Source organism: Otolemur garnettii, unplaced genomic scaffold (genome assembly GCF_000181295.1).
Source record: "Otolemur garnettii isolate 467f Iridium unplaced genomic scaffold, OtoGar3 scaffold00065, whole genome shotgun sequence".
NCBI classification, from domain to species: Eukaryota; Metazoa; Chordata; class Mammalia; order Primates; family Galagidae; genus Otolemur; species Otolemur garnettii.
The window spans coordinates 5,086,712-5,109,432 of record NW_003852460.1 but is presented as its reverse complement, the minus strand read 5'-3'; the positions used below and the strand labels follow the sequence as shown (position 1 = coordinate 5,109,432).

General features: G+C 46.1%; 1 protein-coding gene across 1 annotated transcript in view; it reads right to left on the bottom strand.

Moving 5' to 3' along the window:
• The window catches only part of STS (steroid sulfatase), a 103,422-nt gene that overhangs the window by 6,782 nt on the left and 73,919 nt on the right, over positions 1–22,721 (bottom strand). The window contains exons 8-9 of the mRNA XM_012807170.2: positions 11,411–11,570; positions 4,164–4,285 (exon numbers count right to left, since the gene is read on the bottom strand). Of these exons, the coding sequence (XP_012662624.1) occupies positions 4,164–4,285; positions 11,411–11,570 (282 nt within the window). The remainder of the gene's footprint in view (positions 1–4,163; positions 4,286–11,410; positions 11,571–22,721) is intronic.

Sequence of the window (22,721 nt, the reverse complement as noted above, 5' to 3'; positions counted from 1 at the left end):
CCTCCCAAGTAGCTGGGACTACAGGTGCTCGCCACAACACAACACCCAGCTATTTTCAGAGATGGGGTCTCGCTCTGGCTCATGCTGGTCTCAAACCTGGGAGCTCAGGCAATCCACCTGCCTTGGCCTCCCAGAGTGTTAACATTACAGGCATGAGCTATTATTGCACTAGGCCTCCTATTGCTTTTTGTTGTAATTTTTTTTTACTGAAATCCATTGGATAGAAATATTTTGGGGGTGCATGTGATAATTTGATATGTTCATATAATCCAGTCAAGATCATTAGTTTGTTCTGATCATTGGGCATCCAGTTAACATTAATTGATTGTACATCTCAAAATAGCTAGAAGAGAATAATTCAAATGTTCCTAGTGTTATAATTTTTAAAGGGTTTTAATGTTTTTTTTTTAATCATAGGGGGAAAAAACAGTTTCCAGCAAACTTGAATTGAAGTGGAATAGGATTTTTGACATCCCGCTGGTTCAACATGAGAATGGCTACATTCTTGTCCAGGAGGAAGAATGGTGTCAGTGCCCTGTGCCTCTGAACTAATTTCCGCAGCTTCCCGGAGAGCTTGCTTCCTCACAAAAGCATGACATTTCAAATAAATGTGACTCTTCTTTTTCCCCTTGGAGATGTCAAGAGTCCACGCATGTTTGTAGAAAATGCTCTAAGGTACTAATAACTGGGTATGATCTTGCCTTGCTTCCCAGAACATGCTTACAGCTATTCCATGGATTTTGGTAGAACCAGCTGGTCTCCCTCCCCATTAATGTGAGAATTTACTTCAAAGATTACATTGAAAATGTTTTTCTTGGCCTGAAAATCCTGATGCCAAGAATCTATCTACCTTCTAAGATGAATTTTGCCCATAAAATTAAGTTGTCATTGTTTTGAATTTTTAATAACACTAATTCATATGTCAAACGTCAAGGCCAAAATTTTTCATACACGTTGAATAGTAAATTTTAACTCAAAATTCCCATTTTAATGCCAGAAAAGTTATCCTTGTTATAATAATGCTTTCATGAGTTCTTTAAATATAATAGGAATAATGATATCAGAATATAATTAAATTTTGTCATTCACTTTGCCGAGACAACTAAATTATAGAGAAGACTTTGTATATAAAAGTTAAAAGGGTTTCATGCTTTTCAAGAGTGAAAACAGAATCCTAGCTTTAAGTTTTTAAAGGTAAGTATTTAATGAGCTTGAAATTGTAACATTTAGGCCTCTAAATAATCAAGACAAATGATAATTGCATGTTAAAAACATTTCCAATCAGCTTTAGTTTACTGCCATTGATGAACTGCTGAGGATGTAGCTCTCTGAAGGAGAAATCAAGCCTGGATTTGCTGTGTTTGCCAATTGCTGTGGTGTAAACACTCCCAGCATGGCTGAATTAGAACTGAGGACGGTTTAACATCCAGCTGGCAAGATTACTGCATGACCAGGAGCTGTGTACAGTCTGGTAATAAACCCTGACCCTAAATTTCTCTTTCCTTTTCTAATAAAGAATTCTGAGGTCAGGTGGCAACCCTCTTACCCCTAAGATCTATGGCAAGGGTTTGGTCTTGTACAGTGATTACTGACCATCTCCTGCCAGAGCAGATCTGAGATGCTCTGAGCACTCTCTCTCCACTAGGACGTCTTTCTCAGGGCATGGGAGGGACGTACTAAAGAAGAATCCCACTTTCTCTGTGCCTGGCTGCATCAGTCAGCTCCCCTAGTGCATCAGGCTCTGAGATGTAATAAGTAACTCTTGGGCTGAAAGCTTCATCTGTTTTTATCCCTGACAGATGCCCCTGCTGTATGTTCATTCTCCATAGTGAGTGATCAATAAATATCTGCAGAAAACAGTGAGTAGATAAAATAGTAAATAACTAACCCCCAAGCCGTGCATGGAAGTCGAGACAGAGAAAGCATGGCTACTGAGTTTCACATACACTCCGAGAAGTGAATCATAAACGATTCATAAAATCCCTGGTGTTTTTAGACCCTTCAGCTTGATGAATGGTTCTACCTTGAGAAACTGTGATTTCTCCTTTTTTGGTGCTGGTTTCAAGCAGAAGAGCTTAAGGAACTGAGCAAAGAGAAAACGTTCCTCGTGTCTGTCGAAGAAGCAAATTTTATCTCAGGGCTAGTCGCCTGTCAGAAACTGGGTCTTGTTTTTCTCACTTGCTCCTATTTTCTGCCTCTCCCTGTCCCTCCCTGCCTTCCCTCCTCCACAGAACATGTTCCTCCAGCCTCTGAGCCAACATGTCTCTCTCTTCTGCCTGTTCTCCGTAGGGGTTTGGCTGTCTGCAAAGGCAATTTGGCAAGGTCCGGGATGTGATACCACCCTTCTCTGAACAACCAGGTGTCACGGCAACTATGATGTTTACATCCTCACGGGTTCCATATGAAAAGAAACTGAGAAAAGTGGACCTCTCTCATTATTAGAGGGCTCAGCCCCCAGTGCTGTAACGGGTCTAACGAAAGACAGGGATAGGATGTGTGGCCACCCTGATGACATACAGTACGACCTTTTTAAGGTGACCACCCAAAGGACTGTAACAAACCGGTCAACACACGGAGGTGCTCACCATGAGGAACCAGGCCTGCTGTAGTGATGCGTACATGTGGTGCATGTCTGTCTAAAAAACTAGGTCAACTTAAGGAGGTGGTCACTGTAGGAGGTGGGCACCTATGGAGGGTCCATTTTATTTACATAAGATATTTTCAGGTCTAGAATTCCAAGCTTTTTTTTTTTTTTTTATCTTTTAAACATATCACCAGGAAATTGCCCAGATGTGAAGCAGAAATTAGAGAGATTCAACCTGGTATGATTTCTGTGGCAAATGGAAGGGCTATAATTTTCCACTTTAAAAATAATGAAGAGGGGCTGTGCACCCAAAGCTCAGTGGTCAGGGAGCTGGCCACATGCTCTGGGGCTGGTGGGTTAGAACCCTGCCTGGGCCGTCTAAATAAAAAACAAACAAACAAAAAATAATGTAGAGACTTCTTTTTAACCCAGTGAATGCCATGCTAAAAAAAAAAAAAAAATTTTTTTTTTTTATCCTTGGGGCCACAGTGTTTGATTAGGTCAAGAGAAGAGTGAGTTATATATGCTTCATGAGGCCCTGAGCTCAAAACTAGTGTAAGCTAAATGAAGTCATGTGGCAGTGAATGTGTAACAGTCAGTCTCTGGTAGGTGGTCCAGGTGAGGAAGGTGGGAGAGAGTCACGGAAGCACAGCAGGAGAATCACCCTGAGTTTCCTAAGGAGCCAAGAAAAGCCAGCATGCCCTGGGCAGTCCCGTGCCTCGGAGCAGAAACCCAAAGTGCTGTCCAAGGATTCAGGGGAAAAAAGCCCGAAATCCATAACCATACTTGGGATTATGACTTGGTTTCCTTTGTCTCTTTGTGCTAGATGGAAATAGCACTGTAAAATGGGTATCAGAAAACCCAGATTAGCTCTGCTAAAGTGTGGCTTTAAAGAGCCCCGGTTTGGCACTGTGACGGCAGGGGAGTATTTTAACTTTGCTTTAAATACCTAAACCTAGTAAATATACATGATGAGTAACAAAACATATTTTCAGTGAGTCACGACGTACCACGTTTGAGGCTGGGAAAAGGAAAATCAGGAAAATCTTCTAATGCCCTTCATTCATTCATTCACTCATCCATTTGCCAGCATTGAGCACAAAGCTAGAGGCTGATGAACGTGCTTGGAGCACAGGCAGGGAGGGGGCCTTTCAAGGAGGGGGCCTTTCAAGGAGGGTTTTGGGGACATGGATGCGTGACCTCCGGGGAGGAAGGGACACGAAGTCCTTCCAGGAAGAGGAACTTGCAAAGGTGGGGCGTAGCAAGGCACAGGCGGGACACAGGAGCTATGTGGGGGAAACTCAGGGTGAGAAGCAAAGGCCAGAAAAGAAGGCAAGCGAGGGTGGGGCCGCAGAAGAGGGGGCTGCGTCTCCTGGGGGAGAGGTGTCCAGGAGGGAGAATGACACAGCCCGGTGATCTCCTCCCTGGACAGGCAGATGGCCGCAGAGACATGGAGAGGAGGAAGAGGGCAGAAGAAAGGATGAAGCCTCTGCAGCAGGAAGCTGCCTTCCGATGCCGTCTATCCGTGTGGCACAGGCGGCACGAGGCATGGCAAGTGTGACAAGGTCTGTTTACTCACTGTTGGGAGGCTGCCAGCGCACGGCGTTCAAGTAGGCGTTGCAGTAGTGGAAGAGGAACTCGTGCTCGGAGCTCTGGGTTTCCCCCTGGAGCAGGGGCATCAGATCGTACCCATCAATGATCCTGTGTGAGATAAACCAGCCGGGCATCAGCCACCTTACCTTTGGACGGAGACGCCCTGACTTCTGAAATGCCCTTGTGACAAACCACACAGTCCCACAGAGCCACATGAAGAACGCTAACCCCAGCTGGGAGCTGTGGGCAGCCCCTTGCCCCAGCTCTGTGCACGCATCGTCTCATCAAACCTGTAAAGGGCAGCATGACCTGGGACTGCTTCCATCCCTACCGCACAGAGGACAAAACAGAGGCACAGAATGCTTAGGAAGCTCATCCGAGGTCCTGGGACCAGCGTGAGAGCTGACAGGGTTGCAACCCACACCATCTTCCACTCTGAATTCTTCCCCTCATCACTTCTCCAAAACTGGAATTTTCCTTGTTTGATCAAAGGAAGAGCTTTATTCATGAAATATAGATCTGTTGAAAATAAGGGTACCCTTCAAATTACAGTTTTAAAAAAAGACGGACTACAGTAGAACGTCCGTAAGTTGACCACGCAGGGACTGTAACAGGTAAACACAGGCCTGCTGTATGATATGTGCATGTGGTACATGTCCAGTTTATGAAAGGTCAACCTAAGGAGGTGGTCAGTGTAGCAAAGAGGTCAGTGTAGGGAAGGGGTCAGCTGTGGAGGTTCCACTGTATGGGCCCCAGGGCAACTTGGTTTGGAGAGCCTTCAGTGAAAGCGTATTTCTCCGAGAGAATAAACAGATTTGTATACAATTATGGTGGCATTATTAAATAGCAAGAGAATGGATTATTCCCAAATGAAAATGTATCTCCTCTACTACTGGGGTGTCTATCAAACTAGACCAAGAAGAGGGATTTTCAAATTGCAAACAATGGACGTAGCACTGGGGCTGAGCAAAATAAGCCTTTCTGAAGTTTCAATGGAGGGAGAAAGCCTAACATGGTGTTTTGAGTTAAACATAAATTAACAGCCACTTGAGAAATTGAAGTCATTGACACCATTAGGCTGCTGCCATCCAAACAAAGGGCAGAGAACTATTTTGGAAGAGCCAGAGTGTTTAACTGGCGGGTTCTCTTTCTCTGATTGAATTAACCCCTGCGTCCTGTCCTCTGTCGTTAGGAAGCGTTCAGAGTCTGGAAGTCTAGCGTGGCTCTGTAATTTGGGGAAGCGTGCTTGAGAGGTCTCGCGTCCCCTGAGCTTTTTCCTGTGGTTTATTTCGGTGTCGCTAAAAACCAGTAATGTAATTATAGCCTTGTTGCTTAGCGCTTCTCTGGCCTCAACCCTCGTTATTAAATCATGTGCTCTGCGGAAGTCTAAGGACTGAAAATATTCTATTATCATAAGTTAAAAATAAGAACAAAAGACAGGCTGGGCTCGGTTCCCAAGCCTGTGCGCCTGTTAACCACGCACAGAAGAGGAAGAAGCTTGGTGCAGACTGTTCCGTTCAGACACAGCAGACGTGTTCCCTCAAATTCTGCTTCCATCCTCAAAGGGCAGGCATTGTACATCCCTCTTTTCAAATCCCTTTCAAGAAAAGCTCAGGCCTTTCTAATGTGAGATCCTGGGTCAGGTTGACAGAAAAGAAGAGGGGAGAGGGCAGGTGGGCAGGTGTGAGACTCCCACCATGAAAAGCCCCCAGCTGAACAATGGTCTGGACGTTACAGACAAGAGTTAGTGGCTTTTCCATCCTCCGCCACGCCCACCCGAGCTGGACACACAGTCTTTCTGCGACCCCCGCAAAAGCAACATGAATCTTCCACTTTGGGGACACAATCTCTACCTTAGTTTCGTGACTGGGTTGGTTTTTTTTTTTTTTTTCATTTTCCGACAAAACTTAACAACTGATTTGAGAATGTGGGAGATGAAACTGCTGAGTTCAGATGAGTATTTGACAACTGAAGTTGGTCATGGTAAGGAGGAAGGATTCGTACCAAGATGCCAAGGCTCATTAATTGTTTTTCTTACTTAAAAGCAAGACATTTTTTTTTTCCTGTTTTTGAGGAGAGGAACAGAATCTATTCTGCAAACTTCTTTTTCTTCAAAAGTGGAGATAGATTCATTTTTTTAAAAATATCCCACACCTAACACGCTCTTTCCTAGAGGCCTACATAAATCACTGTGCTGTGGAGAGCCACCGCTTAACAGGGCTGCAGAAATACGGCCTGTCAAAGACAGACTCACTTCTGCAATAAAAAAGGGAAAGTGACCGTGTAGAGCTGAACTTTTAAGGGATGTCTAAGCTATCAAAATACTTGGGATTGTTTTATGCCACTTGTGGGATTCACAGTCAACCACGGCCATCACTTGAAGCATGGAGAAGACCACCTGCTGTCGCTGATGCTGAGACAAAAGTGTTTTTGCTAATGCCATGATTTGGGGGACATGGCCCAATCCACTTTCAAAGTCACAGAAAGCACTGCTGTTTTTGTGTGGAAATAGTCTGATGGGTCTTTTCCTGCAAAGGAATTCAAGTTTTTATAGCAAGTTTCTGTAGACATCCAACGACACAGAATTGGCTCAGTTTTTCAGTATTGTCCTCGTGACTCTTGGTGGAAAAAAAAAAAAAAGGTGCTCGTTTGGGTGTGTCCTTAAGTTGGAAGGTGGGGTTATTCCCCTAGGGCTCCAGAGACAAGGACAATACTGGTCCTAACAATCTGTTTCTCCGGGGTCTTCGTTTCAGAATTTTAGGTCCACAGTGCCCCAACATGGAGACAAGTGTCACGCAATGACAGGTAGCATGTCTTGGAAAACTTCTTGGGATGCTGTGGCCGGATTCCTGCCTGGAGGTGCTGAGCTCTCTCTTGTGTTCAGCCTTTGCACATCCTCATCTCTCCCCTGGGAATGTCCTTTCCACCTGCCCTTTGGCAACTCTGGGAATGATTGGAGGATCACAGGGGAAGGAAGAGGTTTGGGGGGCACCAAAAGGGAGGTCTTGGGGACCACCTTGGGGCAGAATGTTGATGAGCTGACTGTGTGTTATTCCAAACAAGGTGATTTCAGTGGAGAACATGATCACTAGGGGCACGTTTCTAGGCTACAGCACATCTATCTATAATAAACCAAAGGGAATTCTCAGTATCTGCAAAGACATCTCGCAACTTAGAAAAATGTGTACATTTGTAAACATGAAACCCTCCGTCCGCCACAGTTGAACAGGAGGGCTGATCTGTTATGAGTGGCTGCATGAACAAAGCTGCAATTATGAACCTTTTATGCTGCAAAACGCATGTGGAGTGGGCAGAGCCGCCTGACTCGGCCATCTGAACCGCTCTGGGGAAGAGACCTTGTCTGGTGACTCAGCTCTGAGTCCACACACTTTACTGGGAGACATGAACTCAATGCCTTCCTTATCCTCAGGTAAAAATAATAATAATAAGCTCTGCTAAACATTAATTTCTTTTCCTAACTTAGAGAAAGAATCAAATTTGATTTCATTTTAAGTATGGAACAGAGAAGACTGAGATGTGTCCTCTCTAAAAGGTGACAGTGCAGGACACCAGTGTCCCTGTCCCTTGCCTGAAGCCAAACGGCCTGTGGTGACAATTTACGTTTCCCAAAACCCTTCCCTGCCTATGGCTTGTGGCAAATTTCTATCAAGGTCATGGTCTTGACCGTGTTGCACCTGCTTTCAAAGATGAGACCCACAGAAGGCCGTTCGTTTTAATAAGCTAATACAGTCGATCAGATTCCTCTTTTATAAAGCCTGCGTCACCTGCTTTTTTAACACATACAAAAACGGCTGCCATCCACTCATTCCACAATCAGCTTACTTGGAGACATGGGGGGAATGATTTTTCTGAATCTGCCTGGAGTGATGACCACTGAGAATTCTTTTGATAAGTTGTGGCAGGGAATGCAAATGAGGGCCAGATGTGTGCACAGAGGAACACTTCCCCGCGTGGAGAAATCTGGGGAGCCACACAGTAGGGCTGCATTAGAGGGCTCTTCTCAGATGATGCCACAAAGCTAACATCTCTCCTGTGCACCTGTCCACCCGCTCTCTGTACTTAAGTAGAAACCCTGGATCTCAGGGCTTCTGATCTCCCACCAAGCTTTGATCAGCCAGGAGCGGCTCCTACCAGACACAATGCCTGCAGAGGGAAGCCTGTGGGACAGAAATTCTCTTCTGCACTCAAAGCGTACAGAGAGAAGTGAAGGCACCTTGTTAAGTGCTCCTCAAACAGCGTGGGGCCAACCCTCCGAGTGGGCGTCTTCTCCTGAGAAACGCAAATTTAATATTGCTTTAGTGGGAGACCGAGGGCGCTGACTTCCACCAACCTTAGTCACAAGAAGCTGAGGCTGTTTTCTAAAGGGTAGATGTCTGTGCCTCAAATTTATAGATGATGGAGACGTGAAGGTAATATCCAGATGTTGGTAGTGAGAAGTCTGGATGGGATTTTCCATCCTAACAAACTTCAGGGCAGGATTTCTCAGCCTCAGCCCTGCTGATGTGTGGGCCAGATCACTCATGGTTGTACGGGGCTGTCTTGGGCCAGATCGCTCATGGTGTACGGGGCTGTCCTGGGCATAGCAACATCTTGGCCTCTAAGGATGCCAGTAGCATCCTGAGCCAAGATAATAAAAAATTTACCCAGGCATTGATAAACGGCATCTTAGGGAACAGTCAGCCCCAGGTGAGAACCCCTGTATAGAGAATTAAACATCATTCTACAACGGCGGCAACACCACTGCTTCAAAGCCTCCCGGACAAATACACTACAATGTTGCAGACTTGGTTGGTAATGTGCTTTACATAAGCTATTTTGTGACGAGTTTATCAGCACAAGTCCTTGGACGTGCCCTCTGCAGGATGATGGCGGCACATCACAGTGTGGCTGTCCCAGGCCCTCAGATCCACACAAGAGACGGAACCCACTCCCAAGGCTGACGAAGGTCAGCTGGCACCACTGAGATGCGTGAAAGGAGCCGCCTCAGAGGGGCCTCTTCAACACCGTGAGTTCACTGTACTGATGACACGCGTTCCCCCCACGACACTTGGGACCCCCTTAGAGGGAGGCTGTGTCTTTCAACCACCATGCAGGAGAAACACAGATTCACCTGCCAGCCTCGGGCTGGAATAGGAAGGGGGTGCGCAGCAAAGCCCTCCCTGTGGGGATTCTCTTTTTTGCCTTTGAACTTTGCCCAAATGTGTGGAAAATCATTCCAAGATGCGCAAAAATGAAGAGCCATGAGGCTCTTAATATTATGGGCCATGAGAGCAAAGTGGACTGAAGGACATTGCCTGAACACACTGTTTTAGCTAGTTGAGGACTTACTAAGTTTACTCCGAAGTTGAAAACATGGGCCAAGGAGATGGAACAGGGAACGAGGGTTGTGCCTTTATGTTAGACAAGATCTTCTCTGAGTTACCGAAACCAGGTTTTCTGGTGTGAAAAAGAATAGTTTTTCAGAGTGCAAAAAAGAATGGTTTAACTGGAGTGGATCCTTAAAAGTCACCTCTGCCTTCAGAGTTTATGACTTTATGACCTTGAATGGATGTGAAATGTGGAAGAGGAAAGAACTGAGGTTACAACATCTTACCACTCCCACAGCAGGGCAGGAAGGATGGACACAGCCAATACCCAAGAGTTCTTTATTTTGCTCTATATGTGTGGGGAAGTTTTATCCTCAAATCAACCCTATAAAGCTGGTGCTATTACTGAACCCACTTTCCAAACAAGGAATTGAAGGCCCAAGAAGGTTCTGGAGACAAGGATGTGGACCCAATCGGCACAGCTCTAGAACGTCCGCCCTCGCCCATAGCACCTTCTGGTCTCAGTGGTCCAGAGACCCTCAGAAACCCGAGACCGTGTCAAGAGGTCTGGGGTGGGGGGCAGATTATTTCCACAGTAACAGGGAGAGGTCGGGGGGCAGATTATTTCCACAACAACAGGGAGAGGTCGGGGGGCAGGTTATTTCCACAGTAACAGGGAGAGAGGTCTGGGGTAGGGGCAGATTATTTCCACAGTAACAGGGAGAGGTCGGGGGGCAGATTATTTCCACAGTAACAGGGAGAGGTCGGGGGGCAGATTATTTCCATAGTAACAGGGAGAGGTCGGAGGGCAGGTTATTTCCACAGTAACAGGGAGAGGTCGGAGGGCAGGTTATTTCCACAGTAACAGGGAGAGGTCGGGGGACAGGTTATTTCCACAGTAACAGGGAGGGATTCTCTGTCTTTCTCACTGTCACTTTCTTAGGACTGCACAGTCACCTCCGGCGGGTGAATGACACCGTCACTGTATTGGACAATGAAATCGTGTGCTTGGGGTGCTTCTGTGTTTTTTTTTTTTTAAATTCTGCTTTAATTGCTAATATGATAAGCATTGATTGACACAGCCAGCACACATGAAGGATGGTCAGAACCCTCAGTCCCGGGCGAATGCACAAAGAGTCTGGAGAACACAGAGGCTGAGAAGGCCTGAAGGTCACCACTGCGTCCCTCACCTGCCTGTGCCCCTGAGTGTGTCGCCAACAGTGGAGACACAGGCTGGCAAAGCACGGGCGGTGGGGGCCCTAACTGCGCCCTGCTTTGGGGAGCTGTTGTGTTTAATTTGCTTTCTCCTTTCTTCTCCTCCTCATGGCAGCTGCATTTAAATAAGATTTGCAGCCGCCTGGATGACATTAGCCTGGCCTGCCACCAAACTAATGAAAACAATTAATCAGCAAGTGTCCCTTCAAACTCTTCAGGTTGGTAATAACACTGAAGGAGGACCCATTGGCAGTGTCAGGTGAAGCTGTATTTAGATGTGCAGGAAAGGCACTTCATTGAGATCTTGCTCCTGGAGATGTGCTGGGAACAGGGCCCTGAGCTGGGGATTAGATGCCTTTCTCTGCAGTGGAGGGAGAGCCAAAGAGGATGTGAGAGACCCAGGGGGCAATCACCCAGCTGCACGATATCCAGCCCATGATGGGGACAGGCAGACGGAGAGTGACAGCAGCAGCAGAGAGTGAAAGAGGAAGGCCCAGCTAAACGCCACCCATGTCCTTTCCTGTCCACAGAAATGCTCAGCGCCTCTGAGTTTCTTTCCCTCCAGGACAACAGGATGGTGCCAACCCGCTCATGTGCCCTGCCAAGCCCTGCCGCAGGTGGCGTGCCCTGATGAAGCCACCTCGGCCTGTGAAACTACAGCTAGACTATACCGGCCACCTCCAATCTGTACCTGTTCTCAGGGTCTGGGGACCCAGCCAGTCTGACCACCGTGGGAAAGATGTCCATGTTGCTAGTCATCGCATCTGTCTTCTGTCCAGCCGGAATCACGCCGGGCCACCGGAAGATGCCTGGAACCCGGATACCTCCTTCCCAGTTGTTGGCTTTGCCTCCTAAAATATCAGGAGAGAATCAGTCAGCAGGGAAACGTCAGGCTGTTCAACACTCCCCTGGATGTACCGTCCCCGAGTCCACACGGGACAGGAGCTCAGTGCCCTAATCACAGGCATGCAGTGAGTATTCTGTGAGCAAGTACACGCGGTGCCAGAGTAAAAGTTCAATACACGATACCGTCACCCCCACACAGGGCACGGTCAGCATTTTATGCTTGACAAAAACTAACGCCGACTCTGTAATCAGAAGAGACGAGGATATCAGAGCAACAGACGCTCAAGTGCAGGCCTCTGGGGTCAGGGAATTCAAGCCCCATTTCTGCTTCCTGCCCGTGGAGGCAGGTAAAAGAAGCGTCCCACCAAGTGTCAGGGTCCAAATCCTCAGAACCGGGGATATGGCAATGTTGCCTTATATGGCAAAAGACTTTGAAGATGTGGTTTTGAGGTATGCTGCCTTGTCTGAGAAGGTCCTTACAGGGAAAGAGGGTCAGGGAAGCAGGGATCAGAGTCACACAGAGAGGGTGGAAGATGCCTGCGGCTGACTCTGGGGACAGAGAAGGGTGTCCCAAGCCAGGGAGGCTGGCAGCCTCTATCTACAACCGTGATTTTTCAACTGCTGTGCCCTGAAAATTTTAAAGATCATTAATTAATTTTCAAAAGAAGTTCCAAGCACAGAAAATACATTCTTTTTTGTACTTTTTTTTGGATCAAGATAATTTAAGTGTGCCAGGGAAGTTTAACTACAGGGCCAAGTGTGCTGTTAGACAAAAATGGCTGAAGAACACCGGGTTTTGTTCAGTCTCATCCTCACCGTCAGTCTGTGACGTACACCCCCCTTTGCACAGTGAAGACAACTTGGGCAAAGTTTACATAGTGTATAATTTCTACACTGCTAGAAAATCACCGTTCTCGAGGCTGCCAGCTTCCTTGGCTTGGGGAGCCCTTCTCTGCCCTCATGGTCAGCAAGAGGCAACTTCTGGTCTCTCTCTGTGATTCCAATCCCTGTTTCTCTAATCTCCTCTTTCCCCTGTAAGGACCCTCTTAGAAAAGGCAGCATGACCTCCTCATCTCAAAATCACATCTTCAAAGTCCCTTTCGCCACATAAGGCAACATTCCCATAGCCCCAGGGTTCCACAGATTGGACACTGAGAGCTGGAGGGATGTGTATTTTGCCTGCCTCAGCTGGTAGGAAGTAGAAATGGGACTTGAATTCCCTGACCTTGGAGGCCTGCATTTGAGTGTCTGTTGCTCTGATATTGACCTGTTGTTCCAGAATCTACCCCACAAAACACCGGCTCTGCTGACACTCAACATCCCAGAAATGGACACCAAGATATATGAGCAGGGACTGTGCCCTACACAAACTCCCTCTCCCCAAGGACAGCTCAGAAATGTGGGATAGTTTCAACATACGCAAAAGACACAGGAGATTCGTGTGGATGGAAATCAATGAAGCCCTCCCAGCGACTCAGGTAAGCTGAGCACGTTGAAACTCGCACGGATGAATCAGAAAGCACGGTGCTGACAGTGTTCCTGAAGTGGGAAACGTTGAACCTTAACACTGACAACTTTCGTAGTGACCACGTATACCCACTGGTAACTCTTACTGTGGAGCGGACAGGATCCCACAGGGCACACAAAAATAGGGATCCTGCCTTGCAGACACTGAGCATCTCAAAGGACAGCTCAAGAGTGCCGAGGAAAATCACAAGCACTGTCTTCCACCTGGGAAAAACTGCCCTGTGTCGACTGGCTTTGAGTTGGGGTGCAAAGGAGAAATAAGCTTACAAAAGTTAAAAAATGGTTGTATGTGTGTCGGGAATAAAAAAGAAAAACAGGTTAAGGAATGTGGATTATTTCTTTTTCCAAGAATTTATGAGCAGAGAAAAAAGCACGCTCTAAGCTTAAAATCTGGTTGAGAGATCCTCAGATCAACACTTGGAAATCCCCATGGCACGCAGCGGCGGCAGCGTCCCAGTCGCCAAAGGATGACGGCTGAGTTACCCACGTCTGCAGGCAGGCCGAGCGAGAGAAGATTCTCCCACAACTTACTCCCAGGCTCTGGTTAGGAACAGCTGTTTCCAGACCCAGCTTCTATTTTTGTCCTCCCGCACGCTACTACTCAGCAGGTCAAGTCACTTTCAATGGCAAGAGCATATGCTCCTCACTCTGAGGCTTCATCTGCGCAGACTTTTATCAAAGATTCTATTTTTCATTCTTCCCCAGCCGGGATAGCACTGGTTCCCGGAATTGAGGTGAATCACACTGAAGCTCGTGATGAGTGGAATTCACACTAAGTGTTTTCTCACCCAAGATGCTCCATTTTACACTCCCCTGGGAGAGGAGAAGGAAACCCACAAGATGCATGTGAGAGATGTAATAGGACTTTTGCGGGCTCTGTCAACCTGTTACCCACGTGTTATCCGGGCAAATATAAGGAACAAAGATCTCCCGATGTCAATTCTAAAATGAGGGACAAAGACTGGAAGAACAAATTGACAAGTAACTGACACAGTTGGGACATTAGCCAGTAACTACTTACGTAATTAGCCCAACGGCTAAGTCGTCTAAGTCAGAGGTTGGCAAACTTTTTCTCTAAAGTCCCAGAAAGTACTTATTTCAGGCTTTCTCTGAAATTTCTGGGTGGCTTTCTCAGCAACTCAACTGGGCCATTGTAGCCGCGAACCACCCAGGAATAAGAAGCCCACAAATGGCCGTGGGTGCATTTCCATAAAACTTTATTTACAAAGTCAAATGCCGGTTTGCATTGGGCCTACATGCTATACTTTGCACATACCTGCTATACTTTCTGACCTTACTGCATAACATGTGGGTCCCTACGAAAGTTTAGAGACCACCATGTTCTGGTCCATTATTTCACTTCCAAGAAACACTGTTGAGAGCATCCTTTCTGATTCACCTGTGCAAGTTTCAGTCAGTGTTGCTGGGAGGGATTGATTTATTTGTTTCCTATGGTTGTACTTGTAATAATAACCCATGTGTTAAATCCTTCAGTGTTGGGAGGAAATGCCACAGCCAAATCTATTGAAAATTTCTTTGCTTTTACTTAATTCAGCTCCTTCTTAATATCTTCTGCAAGAATGAAAACCAAAACTACCTATCTCATCCTGGAGTATGAAGCTGCTCATGTCCTGCTGTGGTCCACTTTCTGATGTTGCTTCTTGGTTGATCTGAGTCTCATAGGACTGTCTCATTCAACAGCTCATCCTTCCTGACAGTCTAGAAACTTCCACTGCCCCTGACATTGGCTTTCGCAGGATTTTGCCCCACACCCACATCACTTCTACAGCTTCTTGGAAGTTTGGGCAAAATGCCCTTCTGATTTCACTGAGCCTTCTAAGACAACCACTGCAGGTAATATTTTACTACTCTCAATTTCCAGGGTAACTTTCCAGTTGGGGTTTGGGGGATGTATGACACCCCATTCTATGTGTGTCTCTTCATCTCAAAGGGACAAATAGCAAAGCAGTCCTTCAGAACAGTCGACCTGATTTACTGTTGAGTCAACTGAAGTCCGCAACGTAATGCCTTCCAAATACACGATGCTCAGTGTATTTCTTGAATGAAGGAAATAATGAATTAATCAAGAAGAGTATCACTGTGGGTTAAAAAAACAAAACCAAACAACCGTCCAGATGACTTGGTTACAAATTCCTCTTCCCAGCCTCTTCTGGTCTGTCCCCTTTAGCAGGATGTTTCCTCTGCCCGGTACATTCTATTCCCCAAATTTTCTCCACCAGAGTCTCACCTCACAGCTTATCCTTAGACCCTCAGAAGAGAAACCCACTTCCCATTCAGCATTAACTCTGCTTCTTTCTACAGAGAGAAAACAGAAGGCTCCTTCTGGGCACACCTTAAATGTCCAGCCACCAATGTTCGTTCACACCTGCCGGCATCTGCTCCCCGTCTTCCCCCCTGCCTAGAGAACGTCCCTCCTCCTTGCAAAAACCAATCCTCCTTGTAAGTTTTGGATTTCATTTCTTATGATCTTCTCAGATTTCTAATCTTCTCAGTTATCCCTTGTATCTTAATCACCTCTGCATTAAAGCATACTCAGGAGAATCCAGTATGTTCCCATCTTCCCCCAGGACAAATGTCCCCTTTCCGCCCGCGTTTCTCATAGCCAAATTCCTCAACAGGATTTGACAGCTGTCTCAGCTTTAACAACCCTTCAATACACCAGTCCCCTGCCTCTCTCTCCACTAAAAATATACTTCTTAGCACCCTGTACGTGTTCAGCACAAGGCCCTCTGTGAGCTGCTGTCTGACTTGGCTTTGCAGCAACATTCTTTCTGACCTACCTTGCCTGTCCCAGAACCGTCTCTTCTGTCTTGGTTTCTTCCCACCTTCCCAATGGCTTCCTCCATTTTCCCTTTGCTAGGTTTCATCATCTTCCATTTCACTCTTTGCGTTAAAGACCCTGAAGACGTGGCCCTTGAGTCTCTTCTCTCTTTAGGCTGAGTGATCTCAGACCCTCCCCTCAAGCCAAGCAAACAGTGGTCTCTGCCTGGGAGTCCTAACCCCTAAAGGGTACCTCTGTCCACTCGACCACCCAAGCCCAAACACGAGGCATCACTGCTGTCTTCCATTCCCTCCCACCCGACATCCAATCAATTACCAAGACCACGGACTTGCCAAAGCAATCATGCTCTCCACCCTCCTCATCGACTTAAACCATCTACCTTTCAAACCCAAGTGCTTTTTTTGTCCATGTAGTCAGTTAGAAATTATTTCTTAAAACAAGAACCATTCTTGGTTCTGGAAATATAGTTGTGAATAAAACAACTTAGGTACCCTCATAAATCTCAAGCTCTAGTGAATAACAGAAACACCTGTGGCTTGCCAGGCATGGTTTCAGGGCACTTTCCCTGTGCTGACTTCTTCACTGTCATGGGAAGAGCCAGAGGGCTGTGACAACAATCCTGTGATTCTAATTCTAAGCATGAGCACACTGACACACTGAAACCTTACCTAACTCACCAAGGCTACAAAAATAACAAGACGCAGGGCTGGGATTTGAATTTGGACCATTCAGGTCAATGGCTTGGCTGTTCTCGATGCTGGGGCTTGAAGGCCTCCATCTCATGCATGGTTACTCAGCAATCTCATATCAACTTACTAATGTGTGTCTCTCCCTTCCAAGTGTCAATGCTACAATTCTTCACTGTAATCTTTGCAAGAGTCCTCTCCAAGAGAATCCTCAATCTCTATTACAGAGCCTTACTGAGAGTAGGCATCTGATACCTATCTGTCTGATGAATATGTGAATAAAACGTCCTTCTATTCTGAGTCACTTTCCCCGCTTGGTGCTCTTGGAATCGACCATCCCATTCTCCTCCCTGATTTGGCTTTATCAGTTTTTCTCTCTTTTTCTTCCGTCTTCAATACATCTCCCCTTTCCCTTCAGCCTATAAACATTTATACATACAATTGTCCGTCCTAAAAAGGAGATACACTTTCCAGGCTAGAGTGAAGAGGTGTGATCACAGTTCACAGCAACCTCAAACTACTGGCCTCAAGCGATCCTGCTGCCTCAGCCTCCCAAATAGCTGGAACTACAAGTGCTTAGCCACCCAGCTAATGAGTTTATCTTTTGTAGACTTGGGGCCTCACTATGTTTCCCAGATTAAACTCCTGGGTTCAAGCAATTCTCCTGACTCAGCCTGCCAAAGCCTTGGGATTGTAGGTGTAAGCCATCACACCTGACCAACAGTTCACCTATCATCTATCTGTCTGTCTGTCTGTCTATCTAGCTATCCATCCATCCATCCATCCATCCATGCATCTCAAGTATCTATCTATCTCATTCCTGTTGGAGACGTTAACTTGGATGTAGCATGTCAGATGTAGAGTACTCCCGACCCATAGTCCAGAAATGAACTCACATCTTCCCATCTGAATGATGCCACAACACCCAGCGTGCCTGATGTCAATCACCACTACTGTGAAAACACAATTCCACGAGCTGTCTCCCTTCTCCCATCAGTCAACAGCTGATGCCCATTTTACCACCAAAGCAGGTCCTGACCCCATGCTCTCCTTCCTTCCTCTACAGCAGTTTCATAGCACTGCCATCGGCTGCTTGGTGTTTGAGCACAGCCTGTAGATGTCCATCCTTTCAGGGAATACCCCAGCTAGAAGGGCCCCTGAATCTGTCCACACCGCACCTGGGCTGAACACCTGCCCATGGCCCTTCCTCACACACAGGCAGAGCTTGGTGTCTGTTCATGGCCCCAAGGCTCCACCTCCTAATCCTCTCATCCTCACCAGCCTCATCACCCACATCCCTTGCCTACATTTTTATTTTTGTAAGTGCTGAGCCGCTCTTTTGCTGACCAAAAGCATCTCACACCTGTGTAGCATATGTTTCCCACCTGTCCTCCTCACTGAATAGTTCAACACATCAGCCTGCAAACAGTCACCTCGCAGAGTGTTCTCTGCATCCCAGCTTGGACTACCGGCCTCTCCCGTCCTTCAAGAGTCCCCTTACTGTACATTACACTGATGTGTTCTCTTTATGTCTCTACTCCACAAGTAGAACAGAAGCTATGAGAGGGCAGAGACCCCATCTGCTTTACCCCAGTGCCTACACCTGTTATAAAGTCATGTTACACATGTTATGACCTGACATGTTATAAAGTCAGTGTGGCATGACACTGCATTAGCTCACCCATAACTGAGGAAACGATGTCTTTCAAAGGGGAAGACACTAGGAGATGCCTCTGGAAGGGCTAAAGAATGACATTGGCAAGAAGGAGCAGCTCTGACAACTCTTGGGAAGCTGATGAAAATGTTTGCCAACGTCTGAAGATCAAACCCAGACGTAACTACCTTGCGTTAATAATAAACTATCAGAGTTTCTCGCTGTTTTTTATTCCCCCAATAAAAGTATCTGTCGTTCTTTGAAAGCTGTGTCATTACTGCATGAGGGGAGATGTCAAATCAGCAACTGCAAGAAGCAAGTCATCAGTGGCCATCGACTCAGCTGCTTTGGAACTAATGTAAGAAGAAACACACAGGGAATCAGCGCCTTCCACGAGGCCATGGGGGAATTTTAAAAGCATTTCTCTGCATGTGGACAAGGTTTACTACATTCTTGAATGCTCAGGAAAAGATGATTCCGCTCCCCAACACCTCTGTAGAAACCGTCTACACAGTAAATTTATTCTTTTCACTGACATTTATTACTTGCCAGTAGGCAGAGGAAAAGGGAGGGAGGAAGAGCCTTCTTCAGGGTGACCTTGGCTTGGGAGCAGGATGGAAAGGAAGCCAGACCTGTTCTCTGCTGAGGTTACAGAGGACCCTGTACTATGAGGAGGAGGAGAGCCACTGTGAACTCCACTATGAGAAAATCCGGGGGAAGGAAGGAATTATGGTCCCATCTAAGGGAGGGTATTTTAGGGACAAGGGGGGAAATTGTCGGGGATTTCCTGAACATTCCTCACTCATATGGAATGGCTACTCCACGGTGGTGGGTAAGGCAGCCCAGATCCCTGCTCCCAGGGGCTCCATTATAACAGGAGAGCCAGACTATGAGAAATAAGTAACAGAGAGGAAAGACAGCAGGTCTGCAAGGACTCTCAATCAGGGGGTGGGGTGAACACAGGAACTTCTGATCTGGTGGTCCAGGGAGACCTCACCCGGGTACCATACAAGGGAAAGATCAAATGCAGGCAAAGAAGAGCAGGGGGGTTTCCTAACAGAAGGAACCGGCCCTGAAAAGCTCCTAAAGTGGGACTAAGATTACTGTGTTGGGAGACGAGAGAAAGAGCCAGGAGGAGACAGGGAGGAGGAAGCCGGACCAGGGTGTGGCAGGACTAGGAACAGTTGGGGGCAGGCTCCAGGTGTCCATGAATTTGTTTGCACCTTTGTCTTCAAGGAAAGCCCTAAGGGCTTAAAACCCTGATAGAGACAAGGAAAGCTGGGGATGGGGCCACCAGCTCCTTCGAGAAGAGAATTGCTCCCAGTGAGAACAGCCCACATCACCAGGTCCCAAAGCAACAGATGCTGGTGTGTGCAGAGAGAAGGGAACACCCCTGCCCTGCTGGGGGTCTACAAACTCGTACAGTCTCTAAGGAAAGAAGTATGCAGAGTCCTCAAAGAATTAAATAAACAACGCAGACTTCCATTTGATCCTGCAATCCCATTACTAGGTATCTACCTAGAAGAAAAAAAGTCACTTCAACACAAGGACGTTTGCACTGGAATGTTTATAGCAGTCCAATTTACATCACAAAGATGTGGAAACAACCCAAAGGCCCTTCACGCACCCCGCCCAGCTCATCTAAGTGACCTTGTACCTGCTAAGGTTCCAGGAACACAGATTGAAACCCGTATTCCCTGCCTCCCAGAAAGAATGCAGGATTGCAGAGAACCTGAAGTTCTCTGTTAATTTAAAGCAGGGGCTCCTATTCCACAGGTCCCAAAGTAACAACAGTGTGTGGACATTTCAATACTTCAATAGCCCGGATGGAATTTCTAATTTCACACCTTCTGTCTTCTGCCATGTATAATACACACCCACATTCTTGGCTCAAATTTTCAGGAAAAAAAAAAAATCTTTCATTTTAATTCAAATTTTTTACTTGTTTATATTTACCAACTTATTTCTTATATTAAAAAGGAATTTTAGCATTCATTTTTTGACATATTATGGTATAAGAAATTTCATGTGACACATAAACGAATTTAAAAGATTTATTAGATACAGAATTAATACTACTCATTCTCACTATACTACTCATGCATAATGTGTATCTTTATTTTTCTGTCAAAAATTTGGACAAAACAGTGGGTATTTGTACACGGCAGAATGTGATATACAGGATCACAGGCTAATGCAATGGAATATTTTGTTGTTTATTTATTTATCCTGGTGTCTATGAAAGTCATATAACACAGACTGACAGGACTGTCAAATTAACTTAGAAGCTCTACTGGAAATAATGATTCCTTAATTCTTAAAGGCAAGATGGATTATTCCTTAGAAAATCAGTTTTATTAGAGTAACTGGCTCTATGCACAAATTTCAGTGACATATATATACACATACATATATATATATATATACAAATAATTTTTTAAAAAAATCCTCTCCCTTAACTAACTGCTAACTTGACCTTCTGCCTTATTTCCCTGAAGTGGTAGATTTTCTGCCGGACAAAGGACCTGAGATTTGGAAGGACCCCTGGCAGAATCCTGGGGCCAAGATTCACCACGTCCCACAACCTGCTCAATGCACATGGTCCCTTGTTAGCTACAGCAGACGTACCCCAAGGCACCTGCCCCCTCCTTTAAAGGCCGATGACCTCCATTAAGGAGCCAGATTAGAGACAATTCTTCTGTTCTCCCGACAAGGTGTTTTTGTATTAAAAGACTTCCATTCTTCCTTGGCAACCATGGTTATTTCAATAATTGGATCTTCATGCAATGAACAACTGGACCTAGGCCAATACCCCCTTGTGGTTTCAAGAACAATCATTCAAAGCACAGGGACAGCAGAAGGAAGTTTGTTCCCAAAGGGTCTTTGAGGAAAGGCTCTAATGAAGGACTTACTGCCTTTCTAAAATTTGGCCAGAATTAGTTCCAAAATGCGTATTTGACCCTACCCCTATCTCCCAACTTCTTTTTACGCTAGAGCCTTCTCACAAAGACAAAATTTGCTCATATCTAAATCTAAACAAATAGTGCAAACCTGTTTCCTTAACAAAATGAGAGGAAATAATCAGGCGTGTTCCTATTCCTTCAGCCCGGCAGTATTAAATAATACTTTTTAAAACGTAGACTACGACGGTGATAGAATGTTCCTATCATTATAAAGAACAATCTGTGGAATTCTGTACAAGGATGACCTCATCATCACCATTTTAGCCATTAGCCTGTGGTTTTCATTAGTGAAACATCTGATTTGGGAATAAAGAGGATCCAACAGAGGATCTGTTTCAATCCATGAGTATGTTTTTTGAGAGGTTTTTATGGAGAGTGAGAAGTCACTGGCGTTCAGAAGAGGATGATCTATTGATGAGGGCATTAGCTGGCAGGATTCCTCTGCACTGGCGTAACCCATGGGTATGTCTCCAAGACTGTAGCTTTAGAGGGTGAGATGTCTTAGCATTCAGAAACCCACTTCCCACAGCTGGAAGGAAAGTGCATTTTTGTTTAAAGGAAGCCTCCCCAGCCTTTGTGGCAACAGGGACCAGTTTCATGGAAGACACTTTTTCCATTGATTACAGGGCAGGGATATGGGTATTTGACAGTAACAGGGCTCAGGCGGCAATACCAGTGGTGGGAGCGCCTGTGAATACAGATGAAGCTTTGTTCACTCTCCTGCCCCTCACCTCCTACTGTCTGGGCCCTGCTTGGTTCCCAATAGGCCTTGGACTAGAACCTTTTGGCACAAGTGACTGGTTTTGTGCAAGACAATATTTTAGGAACTGGGGTGGGTGGGGGTGCTGTGGGGACGGGAAGCAGAACTCAGACAGTGATCCTCTGTGACCTGGTTCCTAACAGGAAATGGACCAGTCCTGGTCCCACAGTTCTAGGGTACTATATTTTAGCAATGTTTCACTGAGAAGTTGATTTCAACTAAATTTGACAAAAGGGTAATGCTTCCCTACAGCAGCGGCTGAGACATTAATACAGTGTCATTCATTGATGATATTAGTAGCACTAAAGTAAAACATTCCTAAGACATCTAGCACATTGCATATTAGATGTCTTAGAAAAAGAAAAAAAACCCCACACAAGAAAATCATGGAGCAACTACTGCTTTTAGGATTGTACGATAACACCACTTCCCAACTATCATTCGAGACCCTTGACACTCTCTTTCTGACCTGTACTGCCGGACACTCTCTTCCTGACCTGTACTGCCGGACACTCTTTCTGACCTGTCCTACCGGAAACTCTTTCTGACCTGTCCTACCGGAAACTCTGACCTGTCCTACTGGACACTCTCTTTCTGACCTGTACTACTGGACACGCTTTCTGACCTGTACTACCGGACCCTCTCTTTCTGACCTGTACTACTGGACACTCTTTCTGACCTGTACTACTGGACAGTCTCTTTCTGACCTGTACTACTGGACACTCTTTTTCTGACCTGTCCTACTGGACACTCTTTCTGACCT